Consider the following 16,899-nt stretch of genomic DNA (forward strand, 5'->3'; position numbering starts at 1 on the left):
TGAATGTACTTACTCATATGTGGGGGCTATTAATAAAAAAGTTGATCTTAAGGAGGTAGAGAGTAGAATGGTGGTTACCAGAGGTTGGAATGGTTAGTAGGGAGGAGGAGATGAAGAGAGGTTGGTGAATGTGTACAAAAATACAGTTAGAGAGAAGAAATATATTCTAGTGTTTGATAGCACATCAGGGTGATTTTAGTTAACAATAATTTATTGTATATTTTTAAAATGGCTAGAAGATTTGGTTCTGAGTACGTGACTTGTACTAGGAAAAAAAAAAAAAAGAAAAAAAAATTTTGTTTTTTTTTTGAGACAGAGTCTCACTTTGTTGCCCAGGCTAGAATGAGTGCCGTGGCGTCAGCCTAGCTCACAGCAACCTCAGACTCCTGGGCTCAAGCAATCCTACTGCCTCAGCCTTCCAAGTAGCTGGAACTACAGGCATGTGCCACCATGCCCAGCTAATTTTTTCTATATATATTAGTTGGCCAATTAATTTCTTTCTATTTATAGTAGAGATGGGGTCTCGCTCTTGCTCAGGCTGATTTCGAACTCCTGACCTTGAGCAATCTGCCCGCCTCGGCCTCCCAGTGTGCTAGGATTACAGGCGTGAGCCACCTTGAAGAAAAAAAAATTAAAATAAAAAATTATATAAATTAAAAAGAAAGAAAGAAAGAAAAAAAATAGCTAGAAGACTTGGAATATTCCTAATACATAGAAATGATAAATGCTTGAGGTGATGGATATCCTAATGACCCTGATTTGATCGTTACACATTCTATGCATGTATCAAAATATCACATGTACCCCATAAATATGTACAATTATGGTGTATCAATTTTTTTAAAAAGAAGTAACCCTGGGGAATTAGAAGAGATAGAACTTAGGCCTCCAGCCCAATGGAAAAGGCAGAGCCTGAGCTTAGTCTTACCTGGCTCTATTTTTTTTTTTTTTTGAGACAGAGTCTCACTTTGTTGCCCAGGCTAGAGTGAGTGCCGTGGCGTCAGCCTGGCTCACAGCAACCTCAATCTCCGGGGCTCAGCGATCCTACTGCCTCAGCCTCCCGAGTAGCTGGGACTACAGGCATGCGCCACCATGCCCGGCTAATTTTTTGTATATATATTTTTAGTTGGTCAATTAATTTATTTCTATTTTTGGTAGAGACGGGGTCTCGCTCAGGCTGGTTTCGAACTCCTGACCTTGAGCAATCCGCCCGCCTCGGCCTCCCAAAGTGCTAGGATTACAGGCGTGAGCCACCGCGCCTGGCCCACCTGGCTCTATTTTTATTTCCATAAACTCATGTTTTTATTTTAGACTTCTTTATTAAGCTTCAAGGCCTGAAATAGCTTGAAAAAAGCTCATTCTGTTCCAGATGCTGCTTTTTTGGGGACTTGGCCATGGAATATTATCCCTTTTTAATTTTTCATTAGATTTAAATGTATCACTGCCTTTACAAGTCTTGTATTTGTTTTCTTTTCAATAGCAAATTTTTTTTTTTTTTTTTTTTTTTGAGACAGTCTTACTCTGTTCCCCGGGCTAGAGGGCCGTGGTGTCAGCCTAGCTCACAGCAACCTCAAACTCCTGGGCTCAAGCAATCCTCCTGCCTCAGCCTCCCGAGTAACTGGGAGTACAGGCATGCGCCACCATGCCCGGCTAATTTTATATATATATATTTCATTATCCAATTAATTTATTTCTATTTTTATAGTAGAGACAAGGTCTCTCTCTTGCTCAGGCTGGTTTTGAACTCCTGACCTTGAGCGATCCGCCCCCCCCCCTTGGCCTCCCAGAGTGCTAGGATTACAGGCGTGAGCCATGGCGCCGGGCTCAATAGCAAATTATTAACATCAGATTTTAGTCACAAAGTTGAGGTTATAGAACATCTTATTTAGGTTAAATATATGTAAAGTCTGAATTAATTCATATTTTTTGCATCTTATTCAGATAGTCCGAGTGATTCTTATATTTAAGCATTTGCTATTGCTCTGATCATTCCCTTTTATTTTGTGATAACAGATTACTTGGAGGTCAGAGCTTACATTTTGATGTTGGATAGTGTTGTCAGGCACAATACTTTTCCCTAAATCACATGAAAAGAGAAACTCAAACTTAGTTATTTTATAAACTATTTAGGGACACTGAAGACTTATTGAAAAGTCAAATTCTGAGAACAATAAAAATGATATATCATTGTGTAATATATCCTATGGGCATAAGATTTATCATATATATGTTATATTGGATATATGAGATCTGTTCAGAAAGTATCCAGCCATGTAACCACTCTTGTTATAATAATAGCTGGATACTTTCCGGACAGACCTCCTATGTTTACTTTTAGTTTTTAATTTTTATTTATTATTTGTTAATTATTTTAGGGGCCATGCCAAACTTCTCTATATCATTCCAATTTTTGTATATGTGCTGCCGAAGCGAGCATGTATGTTTACTTTTATATGTTATATGAGTGATACATATTTTATTATAGTGTAGATCTATTACACAACTTACAATAAAACTTATACAACAGGGGAGTCATTGTTCAACTGTCAGAGAGCACATTGGGTCAGCAAGCTTCAAGGACAAAAAATTGAACTTGGAAATAAAAGCCTAAGAGAATCAACAATAAGTGGCTGAGCTTAGGGTAGCAACGTATATAACAAAGTTGCAAAAGTTTGTAAAAGTACTGCTGATGAAAATATGGTGTTCTATACATTTGTGTGGGCTTCAGAAAAACACCTGGTTGGGTCAGAGCCCTACTGCTGTTTAAAAAGAAACAGGCCAGGCGCAGTGGCTCACGCCTGTAATCCTAGCACTCTGGGAGGTGGTGGGGGGGGAGTATTGCTCAAGGTCAGGAGTTCGAAACCAGCCTGAGCAAGAGCGAGACCTCGTCTCTACTATAAATAGAAAGAAATTAATTGGCCAACTAATATATATAGAAAAAATTAGCCAGGCACGGTGGCGCATGCCTGTATCCCAGCTACTAGGGAGGCTGAGGCAGGATTGCTTGAGCCCAGGAGTTTGAGGTTGCTGTGAGCTAGGCTGATGCCAGGGCACTCACTCTAGCCTGGGCAACAAAGCGAGACTCTGTCTCAAAAAAAAAAAAAAAAGAGAGACAGAATTCTCCAGACTCTCTCTGCATGGAATAGCTCTATCCTTCTGTTCAGACACTGTAACACAGTAGTCACCCCTCCTCCCCATAGATACGGAAGGGAAATATTGAGAGATAAGGAAGGGAAATATTGAGAGTTGGGAATATGTAACAGAGGGAATGGCCTGAGAGGAAAAATGGCAAAAATATTTTCTGTCTCTTTAAAACACCTTCCACTCCTTTTTGAGAACTAAAGCCTGCATCCCTGTCTCAGGCCAGTGGTTGGGAGAGGCAGGGTCTTTCATTTATTTGTGCAACAGGAGATGGCCTGCCTGACCTGGTAAAGAGAGATCCTGGGTGGAGGTTACAAGATTGTCTTCAGGGGATGGGATGATGAGAATTATCAACTGGTGTTGAACAGTAATTGCCTGAAGCTGAGAACCCAACCTTTAAAAGCGCTGTATTTTTGTGAATGCTCAGGAAATTCGGGATTTTGAGACAAGAATGTCTATTATATCTCCTCCTTTGCCTGCAAAATAAACTCTCTTTCCTTCCTCCTCAAACCGCTGGTCCTCGTTCTTCTTTGGCCTTGTGGACAAGTGGCTGAGTTTTCAGTAACAATACCTCACTCACATGTCAACTTTCTGCCAGGCATGGTGGCTCACGCCTATAATCCTAGCACTCCAGGAGGCTGAGGCAGGAGGATTGCTTGACGCCAGGAGTTTGAGGTAACAGTGAGTGAGCTATGACGGAGCCACTGCACTCCAGCATGAGCAAGAGAGCAAGATCCTATCTCTTAAAAAAAACAAGTCTTGGCCGGGCCTGGCGAGCGCCATGGAGCGGCTGCGGGTCGTGCGGGCCGGCTGCGGGAGTGGGAGCGCGCGATAGCGTGGCTGCAGGGGCGGAGGCCGGGCCAGGTTCCGGCTGCCCGGGGCTGGGGGATTGAGAGCGTGGCCATATGGCTGACACTCTCCCTCCACAGGACGTACGTGGAGACTGCACCCAAGGAGACCCGCGCGCTCTTCCGGGAGTACAGAGCCCTGAAGCGAGTCCTGAGCCAGGCCGGCGGCGGGCCCGCAGCAGCCCCGAGCAGTCGCTCCCCGCGGCGGCCGAAGAGGCCCCAGAGAACAGCTGCTGGGGACCCCACCTGAATAAGGCTGCCACCAAGAGTCCACACCCTGCTGCAGAGCAGAGCTCTGGAGGGTCTGTGTAGGACCATGGGAAGAGGCTTAAGGCCAATCTGAAAGGCACCCTGCAGGCTGGGCCAGCCTTGGTCTGCATGTCCTGGCCTCCACCAAGACCCGCATCCAAGATACCCACCCCAAAGCCCTCAGGCACAGGGGCTGACCCCACCTCTCCAAATGAAGTCAGTGATGTGCCCCTCCAGCCTCCTGAGCCCCAGCGAAGGCCAGGCCGGCTCCAGCAGCTATGGGCGTCCCTGAGCCTGCGGCTGGGCTCCCTAGACCCAGGGTGGCTGCACCGGTGTCGCAATGGGGGCTCAGATTTTCTGGAGGCCCCCGAGGCCTGCAGGCCTGGCCTGGACTCAGAGAAGTCACAAACTCTCACCTTAGGGAGCCCCTCACCCAGCAACAGTCGAGGCAAGAAGCGAAGATGGAATGAGGAGCCTTGGGCAAGTCCTACACAGGTCCAGCAGGACAGTGGCCAAGCTGGAGGGGCTGGAGCCATAGCACTTGAGGAAGACCCTGCAGGGGAATCTGTACAGGCACAGTGACCTCAGGCCTGCAGTAGCCACTCGGACCCAGGCATAATTACATATGCCTCACTGTGAAGCAGAAACGCTACACGTGGGGCAGGGCCCTTCGAGGCAGGCTTCTCCGCAAGCAGGCATGGAAGCAGAAGTGGCAGAAAAAAGGAGAATGTTTTCTGGGGGAGTGGGCCCAGAGCCACAGTCAAGGCTTGTCTGTCATGTGGGCAGCTTGGTCAGTGGCACCACAGTGTCCCCAGCCAGGTGAGGAGGACACAGGGCCTGCTGGGCCTGAGCCCAAGGTGCCCCACTTGGCCCACTTGGTATAGGGACAAGGAGACTCCAAAATGCAGGATAAAAAGTGCTCAAGTTGTTAAAAAACAACAACAACAACAACAAGTTTTTGTCTGTAGAACTACCATATGATCTGGCAATCCCACTGCTGGGTATATATCCAAAAGAAAGGAAATTCATTGGTATACAGAAGAGATATCTACACTCCCATTTTAACTGCAGCACTATTCACAATAACTAAGATGTGGATTCAACCTAAGTGTTTATCAACAGACAAATGGATAAAGAAGTATGGTAGAGATACACAATGGAATCCTACTCAGTCATAAAAAAGAATGAAATTCTGTCATTTGCAGCAACATGGATGGAACCGGAGGTATTATGTTAAATGGAATAAGCCAGGCACAGAAAGACAAATGTCACGTTTTCACTCATATATGAGAGCTAAAGAAGTGCATCTCATAGAGGTAATGAGTAGAATGGTGGTTACCAGAGGCAGGGAAGGGAAGGGTAGGGGTTGGGGGCATGAAAAGAAGTTGGTTGATGAGTAAAATACAGTGAGAAGGAATAAGTTATAGTATTCAATAGTACAGTAGGGAAATTATAGTTTACGATGATTTATTGTATATTTCAAAATAGCTAGAGGAGAAGAAATGTATTGTTCCCAACACAAAGATCAATGTTTGAGGTAATGGATATCTCAATTACACCCTATACACATGTATCAAAATATCATGTGTACCCCCAAAATATGTGTAACAAGGATATATCAATTAAAAAAACAAAAAAGTCTTTTATCTTTTAGAAACACATACTGAAGTATTTAAAAGAGAAAAGGAACAATGCCTCAGATATGCTTTATAATCTAGCAAACAACAAAAACAGCAACAAAAACTGTAGGTTGAGGGAGATAAATGATACAAGAATGGCAGAAAGCTGATGGCTGCTGAAAATAGGTGATGATTTCATGGTATTCATTACACTATATGTTTTACTGTTATGTGCATTTGAAATTTCTTTTTTTTTCTTGTTTTTTTTTACTTTAGCGTATTATGTAGGTTAAGGTTACATATATTGCCTATGCCCCCCCCCTTGAGTAAGAGCTTCAAGCATGTCCATCCCATTTGAAATTTCTATAATAAAAGGTTAAAATAGTGATTATGACATTAAAAATAATTTAAACCTATTAAGTTATAAAATATATAATAATTCTTCTGAATTATTTTCCTCCGATCCTGCGATGTAATGATGTAGACAGAGCATCTAAAAGCAGGCAAGAGGCTAAACAAAGTTAGGAAATTGGATAGTAAATGTTTTGTTAAATTTATTTACTTTTGTACATATTCACTTTCCCAAGCATAGATCCCAAATCATAGATCACACATTCATACTTTTTTGCATAACAACTGTAATCATCCTAGGCTGTATCTAAATTGGGACACTAGTGTATTTACAGTATCTTAAGATCTGTACTTGGTTTTGATGTCAAAATAATGTGAATTTTTTATTCTCTAAAGCAATGAATATCCATGTAACACATCTAAATTGTCCATAGTACCACCAAATGCCATATCATTATCTATAAATATCACTTTAAAATGTAGTTATGAGGAGAGAATCAGACAAATCCAGAACATGAAACATTTCTACAAACCAAATGTCTTGCACTCTTTAAATAGTCAATGTGATAGAAAAAAGTGGGAGGACTATTCTAGATTAAGAGACTAAACTAGAGACTTAACAACAAAAGCAATGTATGAACCTTGGCTGTATCTTGGTTTGGAGGAAAAAACAGCTATAAACATTTTAGGGACATCTTTGGAAATACAGACTGGATATTAGATGATATGGAGTTATTGCTGATTTTTCTTAAATGTGATGATGATACTGTGGTTTTGTAGGAGACTACACTTACTCTTAGGAGATGCATGCTACAGAGTTTAGGAGTGAAGTGTCATGATATCTTAAACACTTTCTATGGGTTAAATTGCTTCCAACTAACTTGGTCTAATACTGTTTGCTAATATAAATATTTCTCTTACCAAAATAAATGAGAATAACTTGGAAGAGGTTAGATAATTGACAAACTAGAGAAGCACTTTTCTAGTATAAGTAGTATATAAACCTTTTGGCTTAAGGACTTTTAAAACCAAATAATTAAGTAGAATTAAAGAAATCATATGGTTGTCCCCTTCCTGAATTCTTCAGATACAGGAGAAAGTACAATATAAATGCAGTAACACTGTCAGTTTCTAAAATGTGTGAAAATCTTTGGAGTGAATTAAAAGTTCTATGGAAAACATTCCTAAGGTGACTTTGTGCTCATTAACTTAGAAAAACACAGATAGAAATAACTGCACAGAAACTAAATCAAGTCCAAGTGAGATGCTAGAATCCCTCTAAGAAAGTCATTCCCAAGTAGGCTGACTCAGGTTAGGAATGACTAAGGTTTTCATGACAGATAGGGAGTTTCCAAAAATTCTGAGTAAACAAGAACTCAGGCTTTGGAGTTAGGCACACCTGTGTCTAATCCTGGCTCTGCTATGTGATAGGTAAATTTGGGCAGGCAACAAAAATTTTTTAACAACTTTGTTGAAATTATAAGATCTAATTTATGTATTTAAAAATTTACCTATTACAAGTGTGCAGTTTGATAATTTTAATAAATTTATACAGTTGTGCAACCATTACCAAAATCTAGTTTTAGAATTCCATCAACCTATAAAGTTGTTTCATGCCCATTTGCAGCCAAACCTGGTTCCCAGTCCTAGCCCCAGCAATCGCTGATCTGCTTTTTGTACCTATAATTTGCTTTTTCTAGAAATTTCAATGGAAACACACAATATATAGTCTTTTGCATCTGTTATGATTTTTTAGGTTCATCCATGTTACAGCATGTATTGGTTCATTTTTATTGCCAAATAATACTCTATTATATGGATATAACACACATTGTTTACTCATTCACAAATTGATGGACATTTGGGTTGTTTCCACTCTTTGCCTATTATGAATAATCTCACTATGAACATTTGTGTACAAGTCTGTGAACATGTTTTCATTTCTCTTGGGCATATACCTAGGAGTGGAATTGCTGGATTATGTGGTCATTTTATGCTTAATTTTTTGGGAAAAATTGTCACACTGCTTTCCAAAGTGGCTGTACCATTTTATATGCTCACCAAGAATGTATGAGGATTCATTTTTTCACATCCTTACCAAACTTATCTTCTTTTTGATTATAGCCATTCTAGTGGGTATGCAGTGGTATCTTATTATGCTTTCAATTTGCATTTCCTTAATGATTAATAATGTTGAACTCAACCATTCATAAATCTTCTTTTGTAAAATAACTATTTAAATTTCTTGCTCATTTTTAAATTAGGTAATTTGTCTTCTTATTAAGTTGTTAAGTGTTCTTTGTTCAGGGTACAAATCATTTTCATTTAAATTAACTTTTGTGTACAATGTGAAATAAAGGTCAAAGGTTTTTTTCCTCCTCCCACATCATTTGTTGAAAAGATTACCCTTCCCCCACTGAATTCTTTTAGCACCATTTTGAAAATCAATTGACCATAAAGGTTTATTTCTTAACTATTTATACTGTTCCATTGATCTATACCTCTATCTCTATGTCAGTATCACACTGTGTTCCTTACTAGTGCTTTTTAAGTTTTGAAACCAGGTAGTGGAAGTCCACTTTTTTGTTTCAAAATCATTTTATCGATTCTGGTTCCTTTGCATTCTATGTAAATTTTAGGATCAAACTTGTCAATTTCTTTTCTTTTTTTTTTTTTTTTTTTTTTTTTGAGACAGAGTCTCACTTTGTTGCCTAGGCTATAGTGAGTGCCATGGCGTCAGCCTAGCTCACAGCAACCTCAAACTCCTGGGCTCAAGCAATCCTTCTGTCTCAGCCTCCCAAGTAGCTGGGACTACAGGCATGAGCCACCATGCCCGGCTAATTTTTTCTATATATATTAGTTGGCCAATTAGTTTCTTTCTATTTATAGTAGAGACGGGGTCTCACTCTTGCTCAGGCTGGTTTCGAACTCCCGACCTCAAGCAATCCACCCGCCTCAGCCTCCCAGAGAGCTAGGATTACAGGCGTGAGCCACCGCGCCCGGCCTTGTCAATTTCTAATAAAGAAAAGAAGCCTGCCATCATTTTAATAGGGATTATACTGAATCTATAGATCAATATGGAGAGTATTCAGTTCATGAACATGGTGTATTTATCTAGATCTTTGATTTCTCTCAGCAATTTTATATTTTTGTAGAGACAGTGTATCACTCTGCTAGAGTGCATTGGCCCACTTATAGCTCACTGTAACCTCAAACTCCTGGGCTCAAGCGATCGTCCCACCTTAGCCTCCTGAGCAGCTGGAACTACAGGCGTGTGCCATACATCTGGCTAATTTTTTTTATTTGTTGTAGAGACAGGGTCTAGGTTGCCCAGGTTGGTCTTGAACTCCCGGCCTTAAGCAATCCTCCTGCTTCTACCTCCCAAAGTGGTGGGATTATAGGCATAAGTCACAATGCCTGGCTGTCAGCAATGTTTTAAAGTTTTCAGTGTAGGTCTTATGTCACTTTCATTAAGTTTATTTTTATGCTCTTGTGAATGGAATTGTTTTTTTTTTTTTTTTTTGAGACAGAGTCTCACTTTGTTGCCCAGGCTAGAGTGAGTGCCGTGGCGTCAGCCTAGCTCACAGCAACCTCAAACTCCTGGGCTCAAGCAATCCTTCTGCCTCAGCCTCCCAAGTAGCTGGGACTACAGGCATGTGCCACCATGCCCAGCTAATTTTTTGTATATATTAGTTGGCCAATTAATTTGTTTCTATTTATAGTAGAGACGGGGTCTCCGCTCTTGCTCAGGCTGGTTTTGAACTCCTGACCTCGAGTAATCCGCCCGCCTCGGCTAGGATTACAGGCGTGAGCCACCGCGCCTGGCCGGAATTGTTTTCTTAATTTCATTTTCAGATTCTTTACTGATGGTATATAGAAATACAACTGATTTATGTATCAATATAGCCAATGACCTTGCTAGACTTAATTTTTTAAAGCCCCCATTTTCTCAAAATGTGTAAAATGGGGATATCTACCTACCAAGGTTTTTGTGTGGAATAATACATATAAAATCTTACCAGAAGGTTAGAATTGAAGGCCTCCCCAAAACATTCAATTGTCTAAAATTTAGGATCAGTTTATTATGAAGAAAGGGAAATGACCAGGATATACCTGGTGTAGTAGGTAGAAGCCAGTTACCAATAATGTTATTATATATCTGAATTAGCAAGGTCAAGGAGTCGAGCATTTTCATTAGTGCACTGAAAAGATGTCAGTGTTTTCTATCATCTGCATACATTGTTTTTATAATCCAAAGAAAACAATGTTATTTCTCAAAAATAAAAATCAGTAATCGATTTAATTCCACAAAGAAAAGAACACAGATATGCTTGAGTTCAATTTGCTGAGTCCAATTTAATGTACTTCCAGAAAAATTATACAATGGTAGGTACTGGGGTCACAAAAGTAAGAGATACATATACTCAAGGAATTTATGAATAGATTGTTCTGCAGGCCGAGGTATCTCAAGGACTGTTGAAGCAGGTGAAGAGAAGAAATGTTCTTCTGAGGCCTCCTACCTATCCTAACCCTTCAAATTTCCAACCAAGCTTTATGTTTATGTATCCTGTGTGTTGGGGTTAAATTTGAACAAAGGACTGTATGCCTTTAGAAAGGTTTGAAAACCACTGGTCTAATAAAACAAAAAAGTGAAAACTGAGAGGTAGCTAGATTATAGAAAGAATAGTGGATTGGGGGTTGATGTTCCAAGTTTTATTCTAGTTGTGTGTGTACAGCCATGTGGAAGGCAAAATTCTAGTTCTCATCTCTCAAAAATAATGGCATTTTTAATGTGAATTTTAATGTCACACATCCAATAAACACTCCTTGAGTGTAATAAGCACAATAATGTTATTCATATGTCCATGGTAAATTAATAGCAAAGAAAAGTAGTAAAGAGCATCTTGAGAATATTAGCGAAGTCTTCAAGGATGTGACAAGCTGGGTTTTAAAGCAGAGTAGAAATCTGCCAAATGATAAAAAAGAAAAAAATTGTGGCATTACAGACGGAATAGGATCAAAAGCACAGAATAATAAATAGCTACCACTGAATGAACACTTACTCTATGCATAGAATTTTATCCTCATAACCCACAGAGGAGGTACAGGTTATTATCCCCATGCACTGACAAGGGTATGCCCAAATCACAAAACCCTTGAGTGGCAGAGCCAGATTTGAAACTAGAGTTGTCTGATTTCAAAGCCGACGCTCTGGGTTCAAACAGGCACATATATTGAAAAGGTGTGAAGCAATAGGGGGCTGCTGTAAGAAGGAAGCGGTGAGTGAAGAGCCAAGCAACGTAGATATCCGCTCTCGCTCACCTGACCACAGAGCAACTCGGGCAAAGAAGGGTTGGGCTGCAATTGGAAGTATCGAATAAATGCATGATTTCAAACAAACGTGTGTGTATCCATCCCAGCTCTGTCCACTGAAAACGCCTAGACGCAATGATACAACAAGCCTTGTTCAATGGTGGGGTCAAGTACCCCCAGATTTGCTTCCCGCCCTCCCGGCTAGCTTCCCTGCCACATTCCACTGCCACCTCGCGGCAGACCCGTGCCCTTCACCTGCCTGCGTTTTCTGCAGTCCGTTAAGCGACGCCTTTAACTCCTGCCATACCTTAGGGAGAAGGGCGCAGCGCCCGCAACACCGGCCGCCATTAGCGCCGGGCAAAGCGCGGGGAACCAGAAGCTGGGAGGAAGAACCCCGGTGGGCGGCGGCCGTGACGCCAGAGAGGGACCTGGGGTCGTGGGCGGGGCCGCGACACTCCTCCGTTTTTTATTGGAGCTCACCGCTGCCAGTCGCGGCTTCCTACCTCCCGTCCCACCCCTTCCGCACAGGCCGTGAATTAAGTGGCGGGCGGAGCCGGGCGCCAACTTCCGGTTCGGTGGAAGAAAGTTGGGCCGAAGGAGGGGCCGCGGAGAGGGAGGAGGAGGAAGAGAAAAGGGCCGGGCGGCGGCGGCGTAGGTTGTGCGGTGGTAGCGGCTCTCCCCCGGCGGACGATGGACAGCCAGGGCAGGAAAGTGGTGGTGTGCGACAACGGCACCGGGGTAAGCACCCGGCGAGGAGGCCGCGGCGGCCACGGGCCGGGCGGGGACGTGCTGGGGCCGCGCGGGCCCTCGGCGCCCTGGGCTGCACTTGTGGGCCCTCGGGGCGAAGGGGCGCGGGCGGCACGTCCCACCTCCGCGGGCGTGTGGGTGGGGAGAGCGGGCCGTGCCCAGGTGTCCCCGGAGCCTGCCATCCCCAAAGCCCACCACCCCCGCAGCCCTCCGGGTCAGGGCGGCGAGAGAGACTGGCGCTGGATGCATATCCCACTGGCTGACCGTCGGGGGCCGGGGTGCACGAGCCGGGGCTACTTTCGCCAAAGTGCCCGGAGGGGTTTGCGTGTTTAGAGAGGAGCTCTATTTCCCTGGGTCGCCGGTGTGTGAAAAGGAGAAAGACTTAGAGGCCTTCCTCTTCCTGTATAGTTGAAGATACGGAACGGGAGACAGGAAACGGGTTTACTTTAAAAAGGGGAAGTGCTGTCATGCAATGGGCCTCAGGCCTTTCTCGGTGTCCGTTGAGGGTTTATAGGGGTTTTTGTTTGTTTTTTCAAGGGAAGGGGAGGCCAGATCGGCAGCGCATCATTTACTTTTTTGTTCTGCCTGCTCGTACCGGTAGTTTGGCCCAGGTGCAGGCCCGCAGAGACCAGCATATTCTATTGGATGATTTTGGGAAACCTAGGCCCCCCCCTCCCCCCGCAAGCCTTAAATGTTAATTCCACTGACCTTGGGGGAAGTTTATCAGTTTTGATCCCCCCTCCAAGCCCCTTTTGTCACCTTAGATTCAGAATACAGATAATGTTAGTCTTTAAGATTCAAAAATAGTAAAAATTTGACTAAAGCTCTGATTTGGAAACTCTTTTAAAGTTGTTTCTTTCAAAAGCTGTCCTACCTTTCCATTTTTAAAAAATGTATTTTGGACAGCAAAATCAGCGAGTTAGAATATGGAACTGTTACTTCTTTCGGATGAGTTCTGTAGTGATTCTCACCATTTTGGTGTTGCAACATTTGTGACTTTTCTCCCCTCTCCCACAAATGTGACATATGAATTAAAATAGATTTTACTTGAACTTTAAGACACTTTGGAAGCTGGACTGTTCAGGGGAAAAAAGAGCTGGTATTCTTGTCATAATACTGCACTTGGTTGAATTTGTTACAGACTTTTACAAACAACTATTATAGCATCATCTGAACTTTGTTAAAAATGGACTAGAATAAAAAGAGTGTTGTCATATAATGGAACATTTATTCAAAATGTATTACTTTAGAAAAATATAGATCCACTGCTGTGGAAACATGTCTAAGATTTATTGTTAAAAAAACCTTTTAGAATGATTCCATTGATGTGTGTGTTCTTTATTAAAGATATTTATATGTCCACAGACTTGTATCTATATATGAAAGTTTTGGAGGGATACATAAGAAATGTTCATTTCATTGTGGTTACCCATGAGACAAGGAATAAATGAGGGAAGCAAGATGGGGAGGATTTCATGACCTTTCTGAATTATGGGAAAAATGTAGTTTTGTTTTTAACAAAGCATATATTCTTAAGCTATATTTAATCTAAATGATAAACATATATTTCATTTACCCTGTTTCTACAAAAAAATTTTAAAAATTAGGGGTGGTGATGTGCACACAGCTGTAGTCCCAGCTACTCCGGAGGCTGAGGCAGGAGGATTGCTTGAGTCCACGAGTTAGAGGCTGCAGTGAGCTGTGATCTTGCCACTGCATTCCAGCCTGGGCCAGAGAGCAAGACCTTGTCTCTAAAAACAAAAGTTAAAAAAATAAAATTTCGTAAGAGAAACTCAAGCCAGTTCTATTTTAATGGATTCCTTTCTTAAGAGGTTATAGGTAATAAACTCTGTATAGTATATGTGAGGTTTTTTTTTTTTGAGACAGAGTCTCACTTTGTTGCCCAGGCTAGAGTGAGTGCCATGGCGTCAGCCTAGCTCACAGCAACCTCAAACTCCTGGGCTCAAGCGATCCTTCTGTCTCAGCCTCCCAAGTAGCTGGGACTACAGGCATGTGCCACCATGCCCGGCTAATTTTTTCTATATATATTAGTTGGCCAATTAGTTTCTTTCTATTTATAGTAGAGATGGGGTCTCGCTCTTGCTCAGGCTGGTTTCGAACTCCTGACCTTGAGCAATCCGCCCGCCTCGGCCTCCCAGAGAGCTAGGATTACAGGCTTGAGCCACCGCGCCCGGCCATATGTGAGGTTTTTTGATATTCAATTAGAAAGGAATGTTAACCATAAGCAAATTTTTATGTTAACTATTTTGTTAGTTTAGCTAACATTAAAGAGCTGACTATAGGCGGGCCTGGTGGCTCACACCTGTAATCCTAGCACACTAGGAGGCTGAGGCGGGCAGATTGCTCGAGGTCAGGAATTCAAAACCAGCCTGAGCGAGACCTCGTCTCTACTATAAATAGAAATAAATTAATTGGCCAACTAATATATATAGAGAAAAAATTAGCCGGGCATGGTGGCACATGCCTGTAGTCCCAGCTACTTGGGAGGCTGAGGCAGCAGGATTGCTTGAGCCCAGGAGTTTGAGGTTGCTGTGAGCTAGGCTGACGCCATAGCACTCACTCTAGCCTGGGCAACAAAGTGAGCTTCTGTCTCAAAAAAAAAAAAAAAAAAGACTGACTGTAATATATTATTGATTAGCCTTCGGTCTAATCCATAATTTTATTTTTTTCAGGGGAAAGGTGGAGTTAGGGAGACATGGGTGGGGAGGTAATGTGAAACTAATCTATAATTTTAAAATACTGTTCTAAGTATTTTAAACCGACCAAAGATCAGTTACTATGACACAAATGAAAAAGTATAGTTCATTTATTTTTTGAAAAGTATAGTTAATTCAAATAAAAATTTCTGTATTTGCTGTTACTCTCCTAGTTACTTTTAAATTTTATCCAGATTTTCTATAGATATGATTGGTTTCAAATAAAGAAACAGCTCTGATATAATATGTGAATCACAGAACAGTCAGGAATTCTGTGATGTTTCTGAAAATATAGAGGACCAGGAACCACTATTTTATGTTCTGTTTCTTATAGTTTATACTTGACATAGTCATCTTGATTTTATTTAGGTACCTGAAGTTACAATGATTCTTTTTTTTTTTTTTTACTTTTTTTTTTTTTGAGACAGAGTCTCACTTTGTTGCTTAGACTAGAGTGAGTGCTGTGGTGTCAGCAAGCAACCTCAATCTCCTGGGCTCAAGCAATCCTACTGCCTCAGCCTCCTAAATAGCTGGGACTACAGGCATGTGCCACCATGCCCTGCTAATTTTTATTTTTTTTTGTATATATATTTTTAGTTGGTCAATTTCTTTCAATTTTTAGTAGAGACAGGGTCTCACTCCAGACTAGTTTAGAACTCCCAACCTTGAGCAATCTGCCCGCCTTGGCTTCCCAGAGTGCTAGGATTACAGGCATGAGCCACCACGCCCAGCCTACAATGATTCTTTTACAATTAAATATTAAAGAAGACATTCAGACTTAATTTCAAAAGTTCATAGAAATTGTTTGTTACCATTAAGTGTTTTCATTTGCTCCCTAACATGCTTTAGGTTTTGAAATTATGGGCTATTTGAGACGATGATTTTTTTTTTTGACCCCTCTAGCAGGCCAAAAATTGAATGCTCTAAGAGTAAGTTTGCTTTTCTGATCACATGCCAGATGTTGGTCCTGCTCCATTTTCTCATCATTTATCAGCTCAACCAGTGTCTCTTTAAAGTGGCTGACAGGAGGAAAACTCATCTGATTCCAAAAATTTATGCACTTCTGCCTCTTAAACCATTTAAACTTACCTTCTAAAATCGAGGCACTGAAGGTGACCCAGGCACTTGAAAATCTGGAGATCTGTGAGGCTCTGGGTTTAGGTACCCTGCAAGAGTTGGGCCCAGGCCCCTGGTGTTATGTAGCCTGAAACCAAACTTGGATGATTTCATCAGCAGTGAGTTAGTTCATCAACAAAATGAAGATTTTGCCCAGTGCCTACTATGTTGTTGGCACAGTGCTTTAATAAGGTCTAGTCATACAGAGAAGCTTAATTATATTTTCAGTTATAGTTTGTATAGACATTTGTAGTTGATTGCAGCCTGCTTTATCAAAGATGAGAATAGTCACTAAGCAGTTAAATTAATAAATATATCAATACCAGCAGGTAAAATTTATAAGGGGAAAATGCAAATTAAATAAGCCCAAATGAGACTATATACACCCCACTTTATTTTTTTGATGGGAAAAAGGTACTTTTAGATCAGATGTAGAGGGAATTTTTTTATTTTTGCTTAAAAGAACATTATACTGTTCATGTTCTTACCATTTGATGACTCAGTGGGAAGTAAGGGAGCTAGTTTAAACCACATTGCTATGAAGAGGAAACTATATATGGTAAAATCTATTTCTTAAACACAGCCTTATTGCACACAATGAGAGAACTAAGTCACCAGGTCTTAAAATGATTGGCATGGGGGAGGAATTTCAAGAATTAAAATGATACCAAAAGAATAGAAAGGAGTATTTTCTTTGTATTTTATCATTAGATTTTTTTAAATACTGGGTTTTTTTTTTTTTTGGCTAGAAAGGGAGTAGACTGTTGATTAGCTTTATATTGAAAAATGAATTATTTT

The 16,899-nt window shown here is 41.4% G+C and overlaps 1 protein-coding gene and 1 long non-coding RNA gene across 3 annotated transcripts in view; one reads left to right on the forward strand and one right to left on the reverse strand.

Moving 5' to 3' along the window:
- Positions 1-10,544: 10,544 nt before the first annotated feature.
- On the reverse strand, positions 10,545-11,953 carry LOC142870045 (uncharacterized). Its single transcript, XR_012918572.1, has 3 exons — positions 11,781-11,953; positions 11,531-11,647; positions 10,545-11,174 (listed from the first exon to the last, which is right to left on the reverse strand). It is a non-coding gene; the product is annotated as an uncharacterized LOC142870045 (long non-coding RNA).
- A 118-nt stretch (positions 11,954-12,071) lies between these two features.
- The window catches only part of ACTR2 (actin related protein 2), a 37,485-nt gene continuing 32,657 nt past the window's right edge, over positions 12,072-16,899 (forward strand). The window contains exon 1 of one of the 2 annotated variants that reach the window (XM_012764944.3): positions 12,072-12,259. In XM_012764944.3, the coding sequence (XP_012620398.1) occupies positions 12,212-12,259 (48 nt within the window). In that variant the 5' untranslated portion in view covers positions 12,072-12,211. The remainder of the gene's footprint in view (positions 12,260-16,899) is intronic. The other variant, XM_012764945.3, reaches the window with a different exon arrangement.

The sequence above is a fragment of the Microcebus murinus genome, chromosome 3 (assembly GCF_040939455.1).
Source record: "Microcebus murinus isolate Inina chromosome 3, M.murinus_Inina_mat1.0, whole genome shotgun sequence".
Classification (NCBI taxonomy): Eukaryota; Metazoa; Chordata; class Mammalia; order Primates; family Cheirogaleidae; genus Microcebus; species Microcebus murinus.